The 18,363-nt window shown below is 37.5% G+C and overlaps 1 protein-coding gene across 17 annotated transcripts in view; it reads right to left on the bottom strand.

Moving 5' to 3' along the window:
• The window catches only part of LOC119807772 (putative RNA-binding protein Luc7-like 2), a 54,026-nt gene that overhangs the window by 29,368 nt on the left and 6,295 nt on the right, over positions 1–18,363 (bottom strand). For 5 of the 17 annotated variants that reach the window (XM_038319908.1, XM_038319910.1, XM_038319912.1 and 2 more), the window contains 4 exons: positions 17,303–17,403; positions 9,329–9,396; positions 6,387–6,457; positions 4,721–4,815 (listed from right to left, as the gene is read on the bottom strand). In XM_038319908.1, the coding sequence (XP_038175836.1) occupies positions 4,721–4,815; positions 6,387–6,444 (153 nt within the window). In that variant the 5' untranslated portion in view covers positions 6,445–6,457; positions 9,329–9,396; positions 17,303–17,403. Of the gene's footprint in view, positions 1–4,720; positions 4,816–5,310; positions 9,203–9,328; positions 9,397–17,302; positions 17,404–18,363 lie in introns of those variants that run through there. The other 12 variants (XM_038319907.1, XM_038319917.1, XM_038319919.1 and 9 more) reach the window with 5 other exon arrangements.

Raw genomic sequence — 18,363 nt, 5'->3', positions numbered from 1 at the left:
AAAGAGGCAAGAGGGGCTGGAGAGATGGCTCAGAGCTTAAGAGCACTTACTGTTCTTTCAGAGGTCCTAAGTTCAATTCCCAGCAACCACATGGTGGCTCACAACCATCTGTAAAAAGAGCTGGTGCCCTGGCCTGCATGCACAGACTTTATATATATAATAGAATATACATAATAGAACACTATATACATAATAAATAAATCTGAGAGAGAGAGAGAGAAAGAGAGACAGAGACAGAGAGAAAGAAAGAAAGAAATTATTGGGCTGGAGAGATGGCTTAGAGGTTAAAGAGTATTGGTTGCTCTCCCCCAGAGGTCCTAAATTCAATTTCCAACAACCACATGATGGCTCACAACCATCTATAATGAGTTCTGGTGCCCTCTTTGGCCATGGAGGTATACATGCAGGCAGAACACTGTATACATAATAATTAAATCTTAAAATTAATGAGCCAGGTGGTGGTGGTGGTGGTCTACAAGAGCTAGTTCCAGGACAGGCACCAAAGCTACAAGAGAAACTTTGTCTCAAAAAAAAAAAAACAAAACAGGGGCTGGAGATATGGCTTGGTGGTTAAGAACACTGGCTGCTCTCCCAGAAGTCTTGAGTTCAATTCCCAGCAACCACATGGTGGCTCACACCCATCTGTAATGGTATCTGGCGCCCTCTTCTGGCGTGTGGGCATACATGGAGGCAGAATGTCGTATACATAATAAATCTTAAAAAAAAATTGGCTAGTCAGTGATGGCACACTCCTTTAATCTCAGCATTCCTATGAGTTCAAAGACAGCCAGGGCTACATAGAAAAGCCCTGTCTCGCCAGGTGGTTGTGGCGCAGGCCTTTAATCCCAGGCAGACGCAGGCGGATCTCTGTGAATTTGAGAGCAGCCTGATCTACAAGAGCTAGTTTCAGGACAGGCTCCAAAGCCACAGGAAAAACTGTCTCAAAAACCCAACAACCCAACCAACCAAAAAAAAAAAACAAAAAAAAAAACAAAAAAAACAAACAAACAAACAAACAAACAAAAAAAACAGGAAAAAAAACCCAGCAAAGCCCTGTCTCAAAAAGACAAAATGGGTGAGGCAAGGAAGAGCTGGCCTTTAATCTCAGCACTTGAAAGGTAGAGACAGATGGATCTCTGAGTTCAAGCCTAGCCTGAGGACAGCCAAAACTATACGGAGAAACCCTGTCTTGGAGGGGGGAAATACTGAAAGGGCGTGGAAAGACAGCTAAGTAATTAAGAGCACTGGTTGCTCTTCCAGAGTACCCAAGTTAGATTCCTAGCACCCATATGGGAGGCAGCTCCTAACCATCTGTAATCCATACAGTAGAAGAAAAAATTGACTCCTCCAAGCTGTTCTCTGACTCTATATATATGCAGTAACATGAACACATACATCATGCAAGCATACACAATGAATTTTGGACATTCAAGAATGTTTAAAAGGGTGTGTCTGTGGCTGAAGAGATGGTTCAGTGGTTAAGAGTACTTATTCTTGCAGAGGAAATGTCTGGTTTCCAGCACCCACATGGTGGCCTACAACTACCTGAACTCCAGTTCTAGGGAATCCAATACTGGAACCAGACTCTCATGTGGTGCACAAACATACATACATGCAGACAAAGCACTCACACATAAAATGCATGCAATGACCAGGCAGTGGGGGTACACACCTTTAATCCCAGCACTCAGGAGGTAGATCAGGAGGCGAATCTCTGAGTTTTGAGGCCAGCCTGGTCTACAGAGCAAGTTCCAGGAAAAACTCTAAAAATTACACTGTCTATATACATAGAAATTTAAAGGGAGATGTGCTAGGATATAATCTGTAACCCCGCACTTGGTGGGTGAAGGCAGGATGATCTGAAGTTCAAGGTCACCAATGGCTACAGAACCAATTCAAAGTCGGGCAATGCTACATAATATCCTGTCCTTTTTTTTTTTATTAAAAAAAAAGAAAAAGGAAGAAAAATAATTTTGTTGCTTTTATTTTCTACACTTATCAGTGGTGATAATTCATCCACTCAATAGTCTTTTTGTAGTTGGTAAAGTACTTCTTTTACAAGCACAAAGACCTGAGTATGAGCCCCAGTATCTTAGGGTTGCTATTGCTGTGATAAAACACCATGACCAAAAACAACTTGGAGGGACAGAATTCACTTGACTCTTTTTCCCAATTGAGGCTTTCTTCTCTCCCGATGACCTCAGCTATGTGAAACTGACATAAAACTAGACAGCACGCCTAACACCCATGTAAAATGGCAGACATGGTAATCTCAGTGCTGAGGACATCAAAGCACAGGGATTCCTGGAACTCGCTGGCCAGCAAGTTTAGCCTTATCAGTAAACTCCAGGCCAGGATCCTATCACAAAGCAGGTGAGGGGTGCTTCTGAGGAGTACATCCAATGTTCTCTTTTGTCTTCCATATTTGAGTGAACACGTGTGCAAACACAACCTAAAACATACACGTGCACTCCTAATAAAATAGAAATAAATTAATCATCGAATTTCCTACAACACTAACTGTGGGGCTGAAGAGATGGCTCAGCAATTAAGAGCACTGGTTGCTCTTCCAGAGGACCAGGGTTTAAGTACCCAAACATAAAAGGCCGTTCACCGAGCCGCCTAGAACTTCAATCCCAGAGTATCCAATACCTTCTTCTGGTCTCCCATGTACCAGGAACACACATAGTGAACAGATATAATGCAGGCAAAACACTCCTACACATAATATAAATGATTTAAATGTGGACAATAACAGTATTCTACAAATGAGAGATTTGTCATAGATTACAAATGGATTAATAAAAAATATTTAAAAAGCTATGCAGTAGTGCATGCCTTTAATCCCTAAAGTTAGGATTATAAACAAAATAAAATTTAAAGTGGAAGTACTTACAGAAAAATTACAGAATCATTTTATTACCTGTTAATATTTGTCACAGTCCTAATTCAAGAATTGAACTTGCCCACAAACTAAATTTCTTACTATGTTCTATTATACTTAAAACTTTTTACAGACTCTTTTGAGACAAGGTCTCACTCAGTAGCTCTGTTGGCGTCAAACTTCAGATTCAGTCTTCAGGCTGGCAATGTGTTGAATTCCACATTTAGATCACCATACCAGACTTAGGCACATAATAGTTTCAACTGCATTTCCCACTAAGAAATGACAAAGATGTTCCTATTGCACATGTCTTGATATTTTTATGTTTGGAGGATATCCTTAATCTCACTTAAAAAAAAAAAAAAAAAAAAAAACATTCATTTGGGTATCCGTGCCTAAGAGTACTTACTCACTGCTTATGAAAGAGTAATCTGGAAATCCTTTCTTTATTCTAGATATTTCTGGCAAATGAGAAATAAAATGAAGTCAAGATTTAACCCCTTACAGTTCTCCATCAACAAATGTATCTGTGAAGGGAAATTACTCATTGTAATTTCAATCAAATTCAGAAGTTAAAGATCCCCTGTACCATTTAAAGGGGGGGGGCATGCTTTCCAAGAGACAGTTACCACCTCCCTATGAGAATATGCCTCTTGTAAAAGATTTTCTTCACCCCTCTTCAGAAGAGAAGAGGAAATAAGAAAAAGCACCTGATACAGAATCCCAATTCCTACTTAATGGGTGTGAAATACTCAGAATGCCATAACATCACACAGGTCTTCAGCCCTGCACAAACAATAAATAGCCTTGTGTTGGCTGTCACACTGTCCTCTCTGTCAGCCTAAAGGCAGAAAGAAAAGCAAGGCTTATAGAAGGATGCTAATTCAGGAGGAAGTGGCACTGAAAGTATTCTAAATCCCAACTCCATAGGGGAACCAATCTAATATGCCCATTTTAGATAAAAAATAAGTAAATAAATAAAAGGGGAAGAAAAAATACAAACAAACCAAAAAAATCCATTGTTGGCCTAGCTTTCTGATACACATCTATGATTCAAGAACTTGGGAGGATGAAGGTCAAAAGTTCAAGGTTACCAGTTTGAAACATCAGACACTGCCTCAAAAAACCAAAAACAGCCAGGCGGTGGTGGCGCACGACTTTAATCCCAGCACTCAGGAGGCAGAAGCAAGTGGATCTCTGTGAGTTCGAGGCCTACCTGGTCTACAAGAGCTAGTTCCAGGACAGGCTACAAAGCTACAGAGGAAACCCTGTCTCGAAAAACCAAAAAACAAACAAACAAAAAAACAACAACCAAAACAGTCGAGCAGTGGTGGCATGCCTTTAATACCAGCACTCAGGAGGTAGAGATAGGTGGATTTCTGAGTTTGAGGCCAGTCTGGTATACAGAAAGAGTTTGGGGACAGCCAGGACTATATGGAGAAACCCTGTTTAGAAAAACCAAAATACAAACAAAAAACAACCAACCACCACCATCACCACAACAAAATAGCAGAGAACCTGGGATGTGCCTCAGTGGCTAAGTATGTACTTAGAATGTGCAAGGTTCTACGTTCATCTCTAAGACCAGAAGAAAAGAGAAAACAAGAATAACAAAACCAGTAGAAGAACGGTGGGGAAAAATGGAAAAGACAACTACTTCTGTAAGGAGACCCATTATTGAAATTAAATTATCAGTGGGAATAAACAAGCAATGAAAGGGATGCAAATCTTTTCTAACACTGTTAAAAAAAAAGTAATTTGACAAAAATTAAGAGTTTACCAAGAACTTCATTTTTGTAGCACACTAGTAAGTAATAAAACAACTTAACCACGTACAGTTCCAGAAAGGACATCATGGGGACAACAGTTGAGAAGGTGGCTCTTGCATACTCTGTCATCGCTGAATTTGATTCGTTGTCGAGTAGTATCTCCTGTAATATAGGAAAGTTAATAATACTCAAGGTTAGACAAACAGTGTTTATATTCTGAAAGTCCTAGTTATTACTAGCTTTTGGTGTCTGACTATCTACTTACAGACACTTATAAATCAACCCAGGAGGGATTAGTTTTTTATATGCCATCCTATAGAAAAACTATTTTAGACAACATGCAATTGCAGTATATGTACTGCAAATGTAATTCAAATAGTCAAAGTGGAAAAGCAAAGCATTCTGTTAAATAAAAGTACTTCAGAAAAGCATAGAATTTTAGAGCAGGAATGGACTTTACTTATAGGTTATCAAGTCCAACTCCTTTATATTGCAGATGAAAAAAATGAGGCCCCAATAGGTTAAGCAACTTGCAGCAGACCCAGCAAGAGTTTCTACTGGTATACAATGGTCTCTTGACAGTAAACACTAATTTATTTTGTAATTATTTACATTAATTGAAAAACATAAAAAAATAATCTTGCAAACATTGCATACACACTGCGAATCCCCACTGAACCCCAGACGCCATTTCTTCCACTATTTTGTTCCAGTTGAAGTGTCTCCCTTTTGCTGCTGGGAGGAGTTAGAGGGTAGAATAAGGTGTTTAAGAGTGTACAAACCTGGAAGAAGGACTTACACACCAGTCAAACAAAGGCACATTGCCTAAATGAAATGTTAACTTTAATACCTCTAAAGATTCCATATTCCACGTTTTATGTGGTCTGTGCTACATTGCCAAACCAGGCAAAATAAAATACATTCTGTGCTCACATAAAAGAACACAACTCCTAAACAGAAGCAACCAACCTGCTTATCAAGTATAGCTATTTACTCAAAACCTTAAAGAGTCTAAGAAAAGGAAAGGTAACTAGCTAGAGTACAAAATACAAATGTTAGTTACAACTTTTTTTTTTTTGCTTAGAATCTTTGAAGAAATAAAAGAAAAACTCACAGGGTCGTTTCCTTTATGTAGAATGATAAGCCCTAAAGAATGTGGTTTAGCCTTAAATTGGTATCACTGATAAATGAAAACCTACTGGTGAATTACTGAAGCGAAAACTGTTGAAACAAACCAAGAGAGATTGTAAATACCTCTGCAGTTCACATGATACCTAAAGTACTCCAAACATTGCAACTAGGAAGCAATTCTTAAATTAAGTTCTGTATTTTCATATGTGAATACCAAACAAAAAAACTGTTCAAACTTTACCCCCTTTAAGTGGTCTTATATTGAAGAGCTTAACTTAAAAGTCAACTAAACACTATGGGGTAAGATTTTGTTCAGATTGTTTTAGCTTGGTTAAGAAGATGTAAAGAACATTCTGATTTGCAACTAGGACACATACATTTTTAAGAAAGATAATTTGCTAAAATCATAGCTTCAGAGCATTTCAACAATAGGTTTTCTGAGGCTAATCTCGAGTATGTTATTTGTGACACAATTTGGAATAATCTATTTAGTGTTCAAGCCTGCTACTATAATATATTACTTTGATGGACTTTTATTTCCTTTTAAACACAGCTGCTGTTCCACATTCATTAACACATCTGAAAAGTTAGTGATAACTCACGGCTCGGCGAATGCGGGGCCTTTCTGAAACTCCCTTGCAGATTGAAGTAGGCAGGCATAGATACATTGAACCTTTACAAATAAAACAAGGGGCCAGATTGTTCAGTTTGTATAGAATAGACTCTGCCAGCAATTTCAATACAGCACCTAGAAGTACATGTTGACTGTAAAGATTCTTGTATATGAAAACAAAAGTGAACAAAATCAGAGTGTTCATTTTCTGTTTTGTTTCTACAATACTGACTTAACAAGTATAAGCCCAGAAAAAAAAAAAAAAAAAAAAAACATTACTGAAGATAGCTAAAGCCCAAGACTGGAACTCTACAAGTGGACCTTGGGTTACATGAGAAATGTTTCTTTCAAAGTATGTTTCAAGGAAGACAAGTTGAGTGCCTCAAGCTCATTCGAGAACCAAACACCACAAGCTCACATGAGAAAGCTAAAACTATAATAGAAGCTTTTTGATCCTAGAAAGGCTTTGCTTAAAACTCTACTGTGATTATGTTAAGAATTTTTAAAGTAATAAACGTCTAAGGGTGGGGGACTTACTAGGACTCACCCACTACACTATCTAAGCTCTGGCAATGAAACAGCAGTGGCAGTTCAGTCTATTGCCAAACATGACTCCTGGGTACAAGGGGTAAAAATGAGGTCTTAGACTAAGTTAAAATTTACAGATGTTTTATTAATCAAACGTCTTATTTAACAGGGTGCCCATTTTTGCTTAAGAAATCACATTAGGTGTATTAACAAGGGATACATGCCCTGAAGAACACTATCAGAAAAACATGAACAATTACAAATATATAAACATAGTAACAGTAGCCCTGGTGAGCTTTAAAATAAAGAAATCAATTTCTATAAATGCCAAAAAAGCATCTAAAATATTCCATTACAAGTAATCAGGTATTCCATTAACACTTGGTAACTGTAGAAAAAAATATCAAATATAGCTTTCAAATATTAGCCATTATAAAAATCTTTTTACTAAAATAATAAAACTAACAGTTCAAAATAAAACAATACTCTGAGAAGGAAATGTAAATGAGGATCTTTCTATTGATATTTTAAAAGTTCTACTTAGGACTTTATGGCTAATATTTTCAAACAATTTGGCTACAAAAATACAAAGTCATGCAGCATTTGAATAAATTTGGGCTTATGACATAGTATAATTTAACTACACAATTTTAAAACAGAAATGCTTGTATTTTTATCTTTGTCACAACATCTGGCCCAAACCATGTTTTTCAAAAGAAACTAGGTAAAAAACAAACCACTTAAGAGAAAAAATAAAGGGAAAAAAAATAAGACTACAAAGGGAATGACAAAAGATCCTTACAATACAGGATTTTATCAATTTAACATGCTTTATGTTTGTGTTTCCTGGTCATTGAATCATACAATAAAATATGACTTAATTCTCCCAATAAATCTTCACATGTTTAAATCTAATAATAAATTATGGGGGAAACTATCCTGTCACAATGATACTAGCTAGATCCTAATCATTGAATCAAGCCTATTAGTTACTCTATCCTCTGTGCTACAAAATGGAGTTCCAGAGCCCACATTTTCACTAGAGAAATAGAAAATAAGTAACAATAACACAAAATAACATGATTCAAGTGTCACAGGGATATTTTGAACATACTAGAACTACCATGTAAAGGTTGGAGAAACTGGGAAAGGCTTCAGGGAGTAAGTAGAAGCCAAAATCTAAACGCAAGACTTAAGAGGAAAGAGGAACATTCCAGATCAGAATAGTATCTTTGACAAAGTTTACAAGGGCTTGAAGGTTTGGGGAACAGTAAGTAAACCATAGTCAGCTTTGGCAAATAGCAGAGTATGTCTGGGAATACAAATTGGAGCCAAGGGTACAATTTTGGGAAGGTGAAATTTGGTTCTTAAGATCTTTCTTCAATATGTATTTAGGCAGAGACAGGCAAATCTCAGCAACATCAGTCTGGTATACAGAGAAAGTTCCAGTAAGGCCATGGTTATACAGAGACCCCAAACCCTTCCTTGGAAGAAAAAAATTTTTTTATGAGGCAGTGATTAGATCAAGTATAGTTAATAACAAAAACAAATTATTTTACCTATAAAAACATGTCTGTCTGGCCCATGGCCTCCACAAAAATTAACTAAGCTTAAATTAAATTACGTATAACCACAATGCAAGATTTTAGAATGAGGAATTAGGCTTTTTATGCTTAAGTCAGAGTCTCATGTAGCTCAACTAAAATAATTATATAGATAAAAAATTATTACAATTCTGATGCTCCTGCCTCTACCTCCAAAATTCTGGAATTATATATAGTCATGTAACACCACATCCAGTGAGGATTCTGATTTAAAATTTTGGGTGTCACAAATTTTTCATTTGAATAGAAGCACCAAAAGTTCTATTAATAATGTCCACCAAACATCTTCAGAATTACAACTTCATTGCCTTCTTTTGTACAATCCCTTCTTGGGTGTTATAAATTGTAAAACTTGAAAACAGCTGGGTCACAAGTATACAATAAAACTGAAATGCATGCTACTTAATTCTCTAGTTAGAAACTGAACATAAGGTGATACTGAAGCATCAGTTTCACAGGGGGAAATAGAAAGAAAGGTCTCTTCTAAAACCAGGGTTCCCATTCAAATGTATCCAATATTGCTCTCAAAATTCCCTTCAATCTGCTGTGAAGGAAAATGAGCCCCACTCCAATACCCAATATTGAATTATGATCCTATGACCTGATATAGATTTTATTAGTAGCACATAAAACCTTGGCCTAAAGTGGTATCTGACATTATATACAGTGCATGCTATTTTCCCAAAACCCACCCCTCCCCCTCAATTTCTCCCACCCTCTCCCTCCCTTACAAACAATAAACCAAATCAACTTTCATATATTTAGGTGCTATTTTAAAAACATCAAAATTTTACTTTACCCATTCTCTCCGATGCTCCCTGTATTTTTTTAAGCTGTGAGTGGATGACCATGCTATGTGATCAACAACTGTGAAGTTAGCAAAAGTGAACTGAGTTTAGTATGGTAATTTCAAAAGAACCTTAAAGTTTGTAATACTTGACATATTTAATGGTATGCAGAATCCTATCTTACTGTATATCATCAGGCATTAATGGCAAGCATTATAAAAGCAGTCAATATTTCTTTGTACAGATTTAGCTCAGAGCTCAGCTTAGGAAAAACAAAGAGTATAGCAGGAAATGCATCAGCATACAAAGCAATGAAAGTATCCCAGGTCTAATAGTAAAGGCAGAGGCAGAGACAGGAAAGTTCTCCCACATTTTCTAGTATAACAAGCAAAGTGTTCACCACCACCATCTGTAGGACCTTTTATCACTCAGCTTGGTACACAACAGGCTCCTTCCTTCTGAAATAAGACCTACACTCCTTCAGTGATAAGAAAACTAAAGCTAGAAAGAAGTATAGTTGAAAATGCTTAGCTTCTTGTTTGCCTACCCTCTTTTGAATCCCCCAAACACAAAGAGAAGCTATTAATACTCTTTCTTCTAATATAAGCTGCACATTCACATTAATAGTGTAAGAATTACATAAAAACCTATATTCAGTTTCTCAACTATTCCAGGGCAAGGAGATAATTAATTTAAGAAGTGCACAATTAAATAAAACCTTGCATCTTCCCACGAGCAAAGCTAACTACTATCTACTATATTGAAATCACTGATCACTCTTATAATTCAGTCCTCCTTGCACCTTACAAATCTCATTTATCTTTAAATCCTTTAACATTCACTTATATAAACCTTTTTGCAACTGGTTTTTGCTTTTAAAACAGAGAAGCTAAGTTAGTGCCTCAAACTATAGCTCATGATCCTTCTGCCTCAGCCTCCTCATGTGCTGGGATTATACCTTATAATTTATTACTTGTGCTCTTACTTTTATGTGTATCTATGTGTATGAGTATGCATGTATGTATGTGTATCATACTTGTGCCTGGTGCTCTTAGAGGTGAGAAGAGGACACAAAATCCCCTGAAACTGGAGCACAGATAGTTGTGAGATGTTATGTGAGTACTGGAAACTGATACAAGAGCACAAGAGCAGCAAGTGCTCTCAACCAGTCATCTTTCCAGCCCCTAATTACTTGTTTGGGGTCTTCTGGGGGGCTGGAGAACAGTCTCCTGTAGCCCAGATGCCCAGAACTCATTATCTAGCTGGATGACTTTGAATTTCTGCTCTTCTTGCTTTCACCTGCCAAGGAATTACAGTGTGCATCACCATGCCCAGTTTTTTTTAGCTACTTTATAAAATATGTTTTTCCCTACATGCTACCTTAGTAAATGTATTCAGTCTGAACTACTGTATATTTAAGCAATTTACATTATGCTTTATAAAAGGACTCACGACATCTAAAGAACATCATATATTTTATACAAAAGCAAATAGTCCCAAGTCTTCCAATTGAATGTCAAGATATTTGTTTCTGAATGTATAGGTCACACTTAGTAGTAGCAGCATTCTCTCTTCAGAAAATGTAAACATAAGGCTATTTAGAATTTAGAAAAGGCTTTGATTAATATAGTCCTACACTTTATTTTTTTTTTGGTTTTGCGAGACAGGGTTTCTCTGTAACTTTTGGAGCCTGTCCTGGAACTAGCTCTTGTAGACCAGGCTGGCCTCGAACTCAGAGAGATCCGCCTGCCTCTGCCTCCGGAGAGCTGGGATTAAAGGTGTGCATCACCACCACCGCCCGGGTAGTCCTACACTTTAATAATCACCAATAGCTACTAGTATAATTCCAACCATAATCCTCCTGACAAGCTTAAAAACTTTCAAATAATTGTATTTGAAGGAAGAAAAAAAAAAAAAAACTACCAAAGTAAATATTTGTGGGAGTTGGCGGGGAAGAATAGGGGTTAGAAATAGAGTTTAATTATGCAGCCATGGTTGGTCTCAAACTCACACTTTCCTCCCCAGTCCTCCAAATTCTGGAATTATAAGCATGTACCATGCCTATAGTAATTTCAATGCTGCTGTATATGATCAAAGACTTCTGATGTTTTACAAACTTTAAAAATCCCAATCACTTATGTATGAAAACCCATGTAACAAAATTATTTTAAAAACTGAAGTTGGGTGGCTGGAGAGATGGCTCAGTAGTTAAGAGCAATGGCTGCTCTTCCAGAGGTCCCAAGTTCAATTCCCAGTAACCACATGGTGGCTCACAACCTCCTTGCCAGCAGTACATTGTATGCTTAATAAATAAATAAATCTTTAAAACAAAGCAAAACAAAAAACAAAAAAAAACCTGAAGCTGGTCAGGAGGTGTGACACATGCCTCTAATTTAGGAGGCAGAGACAGGCGGGTCTCTATGACTTCAAGGCCAGTCTGGTCAACAGAGCTGAATTCCAGGACAGCCAAGGCTACACAGAGAAACCTTGTGTCAAAAAAAAAAAAAAAAAAAAAAGGTAAGAAGCTGTAGAAGCAAATTTAAGATGCTAACAGAAGCCGGGCGGTGGTGGCGCACACCTTTAATCCCAGCACTCGGGAGGCAGAGGCAGGCGGATCTCTGTAAGTTCGAGGCCAGCCTGGTCTACAAGAGCTAGTTCCAGGACAGGCTCTAAAAAAGCTGCAGAGAAACCCTGTCTCGAAAAACCAAAAAAAAAAGAAAAGAAAAAAAGATGTTAACAGAACAGTAATGATGGAAATATAAGAACAGGAATTCTAAAGAAACTAACTCTATTCCGGGTTTGGAGAGATTGCTTAGTGGTTGTATATTTAACACTGACTGTTATTCCAGAGGTTCGGTTCCCAGCAACCACATGGTGGCTCACAGCCATTTGTAACAAGATCTGGCGCCTTCTTCTGGCCTGTAGGCTTACATGCTGACAGAACACTATACATAATAAATTTATAAATCTTTTAAAAAAAGAAACTACATTCCAAAGCTACATTTCACCTACTGCTCCAATCTAGTCTTCTCTCATTTATACAAATCAAAGGGTCTTGCCAAATAACAAAAATCAGTGCCATTATATTCTTGGGGACATCTACTTTAAGAGCTTTTTATCAGCGTACTTCTCAGATTTAAGAGACACATTACAAAAGCCTAAATTGTTACCTAATTAAACTATCAAGTAGATTAATACACAGCCAGGCATAGTGCCTCATGCCTGCAGCCTCAGAATTTGGCAAGTTGATGCAGTAGGACTGCCATTAGCTTGAACACAGTGATATTACATAGTGAGTTCTAGAGCAAACTGAGGAGCTACAGAGTAAAATCTTGTCTCAAAATAGTTTAAGCTTATACAGAATTAATATACATAAGCACATGTCAAAATTTGCAGCCTACTAAACTTTTTTTGATCAGAACTGCAGTTCATTTCTGATACAGCAACACTTGTACTCTGATTATTTGGTGTCTTCTATCTAGAATTTTCTACATAAAAATTAGAAGCAACAAGCTACCTTTTCACATTTTTAGTATCTTTTGAGACAAGGAATCTCTCAATGTAGACCAGGTTAGCTAGAATTTGTGATTCTTCTGACTTAGCTTCCCAGCTTCTGGAATTATGGGTGTATAGCATATCCAGATTAAAGGCTATTAAAGAAATAGCTGAAAAGAACCAAAAGATGATGTGATTGGCTGATTTATCCATTAAAAAGACTCCCAAAGAGCTGTGTATGCTGGGGCTCACTTCTAATCCCAGCACTCCTGAGGCTGTTTCAGGCTATCAGGGCTACTTTTGAGACCTTGTCTCAAAAAAAAAATCAAGCTCCCAAATGTTCGAAATAACTATAAACATCCCCAAATCAAAAATCAACAAAGGAAAGAAGAAAAAAAAAAAGAGTACTGAAAAACAAGTGGCAACCTAAGGACGACATAAATTGAAAAATACTGCCATCAGGAAAGAGGTGAGTCCTGAAGCTAAAAAACAGGACAGCAGAAAAATTGTGTAAATCATATTCACAAGGGTTGTCTCTGGGGACTCTGCCATTCTTTTTATAATATGACCAAAATATGCAAAGTATTACTTGTTTATTAATGTAAGTGCTTGTTTTCATGCCGGGCGGTGGTGGCAGGCGGACCTCTCTGAGTTCAAGACCAGCCTGGTCTACAAGAGCTAGTTTCAGGACAGGCTCCAAAACCACAGAGAAACCCTATCTCCCAAAACCAATTAAAAAAAAAAAAGAAAGAAAGAAAGAAAGAAAGAAAGAAAGAAAGAAAGAAAGAAAGAAAGAAAGAAAGAAAGAAAGAAAGAAAGGAAAAGAAAAGAAAATGTGTTTGCCAGATGGTGGCGGCACACACCTTTACACCCAGCACTTAGGAGGCAGAGGCAGGTGGATCTCTGAGTTTGAGGACAGCCTGGTTTACAGAGTGAGTTCCAGCATAGGCACCAAAACTACACAGAGAAACCCTGTCTCAAAAAACAAACTAGAAGCCGGGCGATGGTGGCGCACGCCTTTAATCCCAGCACTCGGGAGGCAGAGGCAGGCGGATCTCTGTGAGTTCGAGGCCAGCCTGGTCTACAAGAGCTAGTTCCAAGACAGGCTCCAAAGCCACAGAGAAACCTTGTCTCAAAAACCAAAAAAAAAAAAAAAAAACAAAAAAAAAAAACAAAAAAAAAAAAAAAACAAAAAACAACAAACTAGAGTGTTAAACATACATGTTTGTAAATATTCACATATTAGATTTTTGGTCTTTCTAGGATTACTGGTAGAGCTCATTCCTATGATCCAAGCACTCAGGAGACAGAGGCAGGATCACCACCTAAATTCAAGGATAGCTTGGGGGAGAGACAGAGAAACAAACAAACGAATGAATCAAATACACCTCAAATTTCTAGGAAAAAGAATTAACTTGAAGAGAGGCAGGCAGGTCTTTGTGAATTTGAGGTTAGCTTGATCTATACGGGGATTTCCAGGGCAGCAAAACATCACAGAGACCCTATCTCAAACAAAACAAAAACACAAAGACAAAAGCAAACTGGGGAGACACCAAGCAAAGTAGTTGAGATTCTATTGCTATCAGTGAATTATATCCTAAAGTTTGTCGACCAACGATCAATTAAAACACTACTGTGGGGCTGGAAAGATGGTCCAAAAGTTAAAGAAACTTGAATGTTCCTGAAGAGAAAACCTAGCCTTGTTTTCCCACACCCACATCAGGCAGGTCACAACTGCCTGTGACTCCAGTTCCAAGGGATGAAATGACCTTTTCTGCTCTCCTCTGGCACTGCTCACATGATGCACATACAAACAGGCATACATACACAAATAAATTTAAAAGCAAAAAACAACACAAGTATCAAAAAACCACCAGCCATAAGTATTTCCTCTAATACTACAAATTAAATTGTGACAGGGATTATCATATTATTAAGTTTCTAGTGTCTTAGATAAATCATCTCTTTCCTAGGAAGTGTGTCCCTCTGTCCTCTTCCATAAACCACAATCACGCTCTCCCCGGGGTTTCTATTGTCGTGTTCCTATTTCACATTGCCACTGTTAGTAACGTCTTAAGAAATGATGACTCTCATGAACCAAAACAATGAAGAAAAAACTGAGAAGCCAAGTTAAATAAAGTGATTTCATTCTGCAGGTCTAGATGACCTATAACTGAGAATGCTCCATTTCAAAAGTCTGTCATTTCTGGTTAGTCATTCCTACTCATGGGCCAGGATATACGCTGGATATATACTGACAAATAACTTTACATCTTTTTTTTTAAAGTTATAAACTGACTGGCCCATTAGCTCAGGCTTCTTATTAAACTTTACATCTTATATGAATACCTAGAACAGTATTTTCCAAAATATGGAGTTGGCACAAGATGATTTGGGGTGTTTTTCAATTTTGTCAACAAGATACTTACCACACAGAAAGAAACATTAACTCAACAAAGAAGTTTCTACTTGGCAACATTATTCTATTTCATATACCTGACAAATTCTAACCTTTAATATATGGAATTCTAAGTAACAATTTAAGCATGGTAATGTATTCCCTCAATCCCAGCACTTGGGAGGCAGAAACTGGAAGATCTATCTCTGTGTTGAGGCCAGCCTGTTCTGTATTGAGTTTCAGGCTAGTGAGAGCTACATGGTGAAACTGTCTCAAAAAGGGGGAGGGGGGAACAACTGTATAACATGCTTTTTCATTTGTATTTATTTTTACGGCAATACAAATATCTTTCTATAAAAATAAAAAAAAAAAAAAAAAAAAAAAAAAAAAAAAAAACAAATATCTTTCTATAATTAACTTAAGCAGGGGTTTGAGGCACAGGCTTGTAATGTCAACTGCTTGAAGAATAAGTACAATTTAAAAATCTGCCTGGAACTACAGAGGATGATAAAGGCCAATGTGGTAAACACACTGAAACCTTGCCTTAAAAAGTAAATAAATAAACAAATCCAACCAGCCAGCCAGCCAGCGGTGGCGCATGCCTTTAATCCCAGCACTCAGGAGGCAGAGGCAGGCAGATCTCTGGGAGTTTGAGGCCAGTCTGATCTTTAGAACGAGTTACAAGACAAGCTCCAAAGCTGCACAGAGAAACCCTGCCTCAAAAAAAAAAAAAAAAAAAAAAAACAAAGCAAAACAAACAACAACAAAAAAAAAAAAAAAACCCTCAAAAACCAAGTGATGGAATATAATACAAGCAGTGCAGTGTTCTGAGTTGAAGGGCAGCCAGATCTACATAAGGAAAACCTGTCTTAAAAACAAACAGAAAGAAAAAAGAAAAATTATTAATACAAAACAAAAACAAGCAGTAAGGGTGGGAAATATTTATCTACAATAGGATTTCTTGAATTTTTAGTTACATCAAAACTGTAAGAGCAGAGAGAGGCAGCCTGTAAGTTCGAGGCCAACCTAGTCTACAAGAGCTAGTTCCAGGGCAGGTTCCAAAGCAACAGAGAAACCCTGTCTTGAAAAACAAAAAATTTTTCTTTTAGAGGCTGGAGAGATGACTCAAAGGTTAAGAGCAACAGCTGCTCTTCAAAGGGTCATGAGTTCAATTCCAGCAACCACATGTAGGCTCACAACCATCTATGGTGAGATCTACCGACCTCTTCTGGCACGCAGGCATACATACAGAACACTGTATACATAATAAATAAAATCTTTTTTGAAAAAGCAAAAACAAAAACTTTAAGAGCCAGGCATGTTATTGCATGCCTTTAATCTCAGCACTCAAGACACAGGGAGAGTTGGATCTCAGTTCTAGGCCAGTCTAGATTACATAACGAGTTCCAAGGCCACACAAACTCAAGTCTCAAAAAAACAAAACAAAACAAAAAAAAAAAAACTTAAACATAGATTTCTGGCCCCCACCTCAAGGTAAGAATTTGAGATTTGAGCTGGGCGGTGGTGGCCTGTGCCTTTAAAGAGGCAAGAGGATCTCTATGAGTTCAAGGACAGCTTGGTCTTCAGAGCAAATTAGAGCTACCAAGAGAAACTATGTGGGGGGGGGGGCGGCGGCGCGGGGGGTTAACTGTGTATGTAACTGTGGCTAGTCTGAGACCAAGAACAGTAGCCAACAACTGTTTTTGATTTGGGGGGTTTGGAGTTTGAGACAGTCTCACTCTGTAACCCAGATTGGCCTCAAACACAGAAATTCTGCCCAGCCTCCCACTAGGCAGGATTACAGGTATGAGCCACTATATCTGGGAAATGAGTGTTTATTTGTAAAGTGCTTGCCGAGGATTATAAGAATTCATACTTCTAAAAATAAATAAGTTTAAACCTTTATTTAAAACATCTTTAGGCACTAACAGCAAAGGGCATAATATATAAACAGCATGACAGTTTACAGTACAAAACTTGGTACAATATGCATCCTCCATAACTATCCACCCTCCCTACTCAGAAGCCAAGCGTAAATAAAATTGAGGCCTACAAAAATGAGGTCTCAAGAAAATAAAAACAAACAATTTACCATATTCTTGAGACAGGACAAAAGATTCAGCAATGGCAGCTGGGTAAATTCTTTTCACGATGAGTCAAATAGGTCAAACATCAGTTGTACATGGTTCACAACTAAATTAAAACATATGGGTCAATAGTGTTTTCTACAAAAAAAAAGTTCTTTTTCTGATCAATGTTAAGAAATAAAATATAACATTTAATCAATTGACTGAGCGGTATGTATGTCACTTTCTGATGCTTTTGACTTGTTAAGTTATTCAGCTAAATCAAAACCATGATGTAAATTTTAATTTTTAAAATATTACTTCCTCTATATCCTCAATAATACTACAAAATTAATCTATTTTAGACTTGCCTTCCCATTTCTACCCAAGCATTCACTAGTAAATTAATTATCATTTAAACCCAAAAGAACAGGAGTAGAACAATGAATGGCACTTGCCTCTCGTCCCAGCTATTTGGGAAGCTAAGGTTAGAGGATTGCTTGTGTCTAGGAGTTTCAAGACCAGTATAAAACAAACAGCTGGAGCAATAACTTCATTGCTAAAGTGCTTTTCTTCAAGCACAGTTTGATCCCTAGAACCCATGTAAACCAAAGTTATCCATAGTGGTACACACTTGTAAATAAATGCCAAACTGCCTAGAGAGACACAAGACAGGCCAGTGGTCCTGGCGACAACACCAGAAGTTTTCTCTGACCTCTACACATACACACCTGCATGCACAGACACATACCCACACATACCAAAAAAGGAACAGATTTTTGTGTGAGAGAGGCCAGGGTTAGGGTGTTAAAGTGGTAAGATTCCTATCAGAAACTTACCCTGCAGAATTCTCTCCCTCATTTTTTTCACCAACAAGATGTTCTAACTTCTTTCATCTTCTTGCCTACAATTTCTTCATATACTGATTAGGGTGAGCAGAACTGTTTATGTTTCCTCAAATTCAGCACTGACCTGCTTCAAGCATCTTTTTAATTTTTTTTTATTTGTAACCTAGGCTAACCTCTCATCATCTTCCTGATTCAGCCTCCCAAGTGGTAGAGGATTAAAAACGTAATCCTTCCAGGTT

This window comes from Arvicola amphibius, chromosome 2 (assembly GCF_903992535.2).
Source record: "Arvicola amphibius chromosome 2, mArvAmp1.2, whole genome shotgun sequence".
NCBI classification, from domain to species: domain Eukaryota; kingdom Metazoa; phylum Chordata; class Mammalia; order Rodentia; family Cricetidae; genus Arvicola; species Arvicola amphibius.
This window is presented reverse-complemented; position numbering and strand designations above follow the sequence as displayed.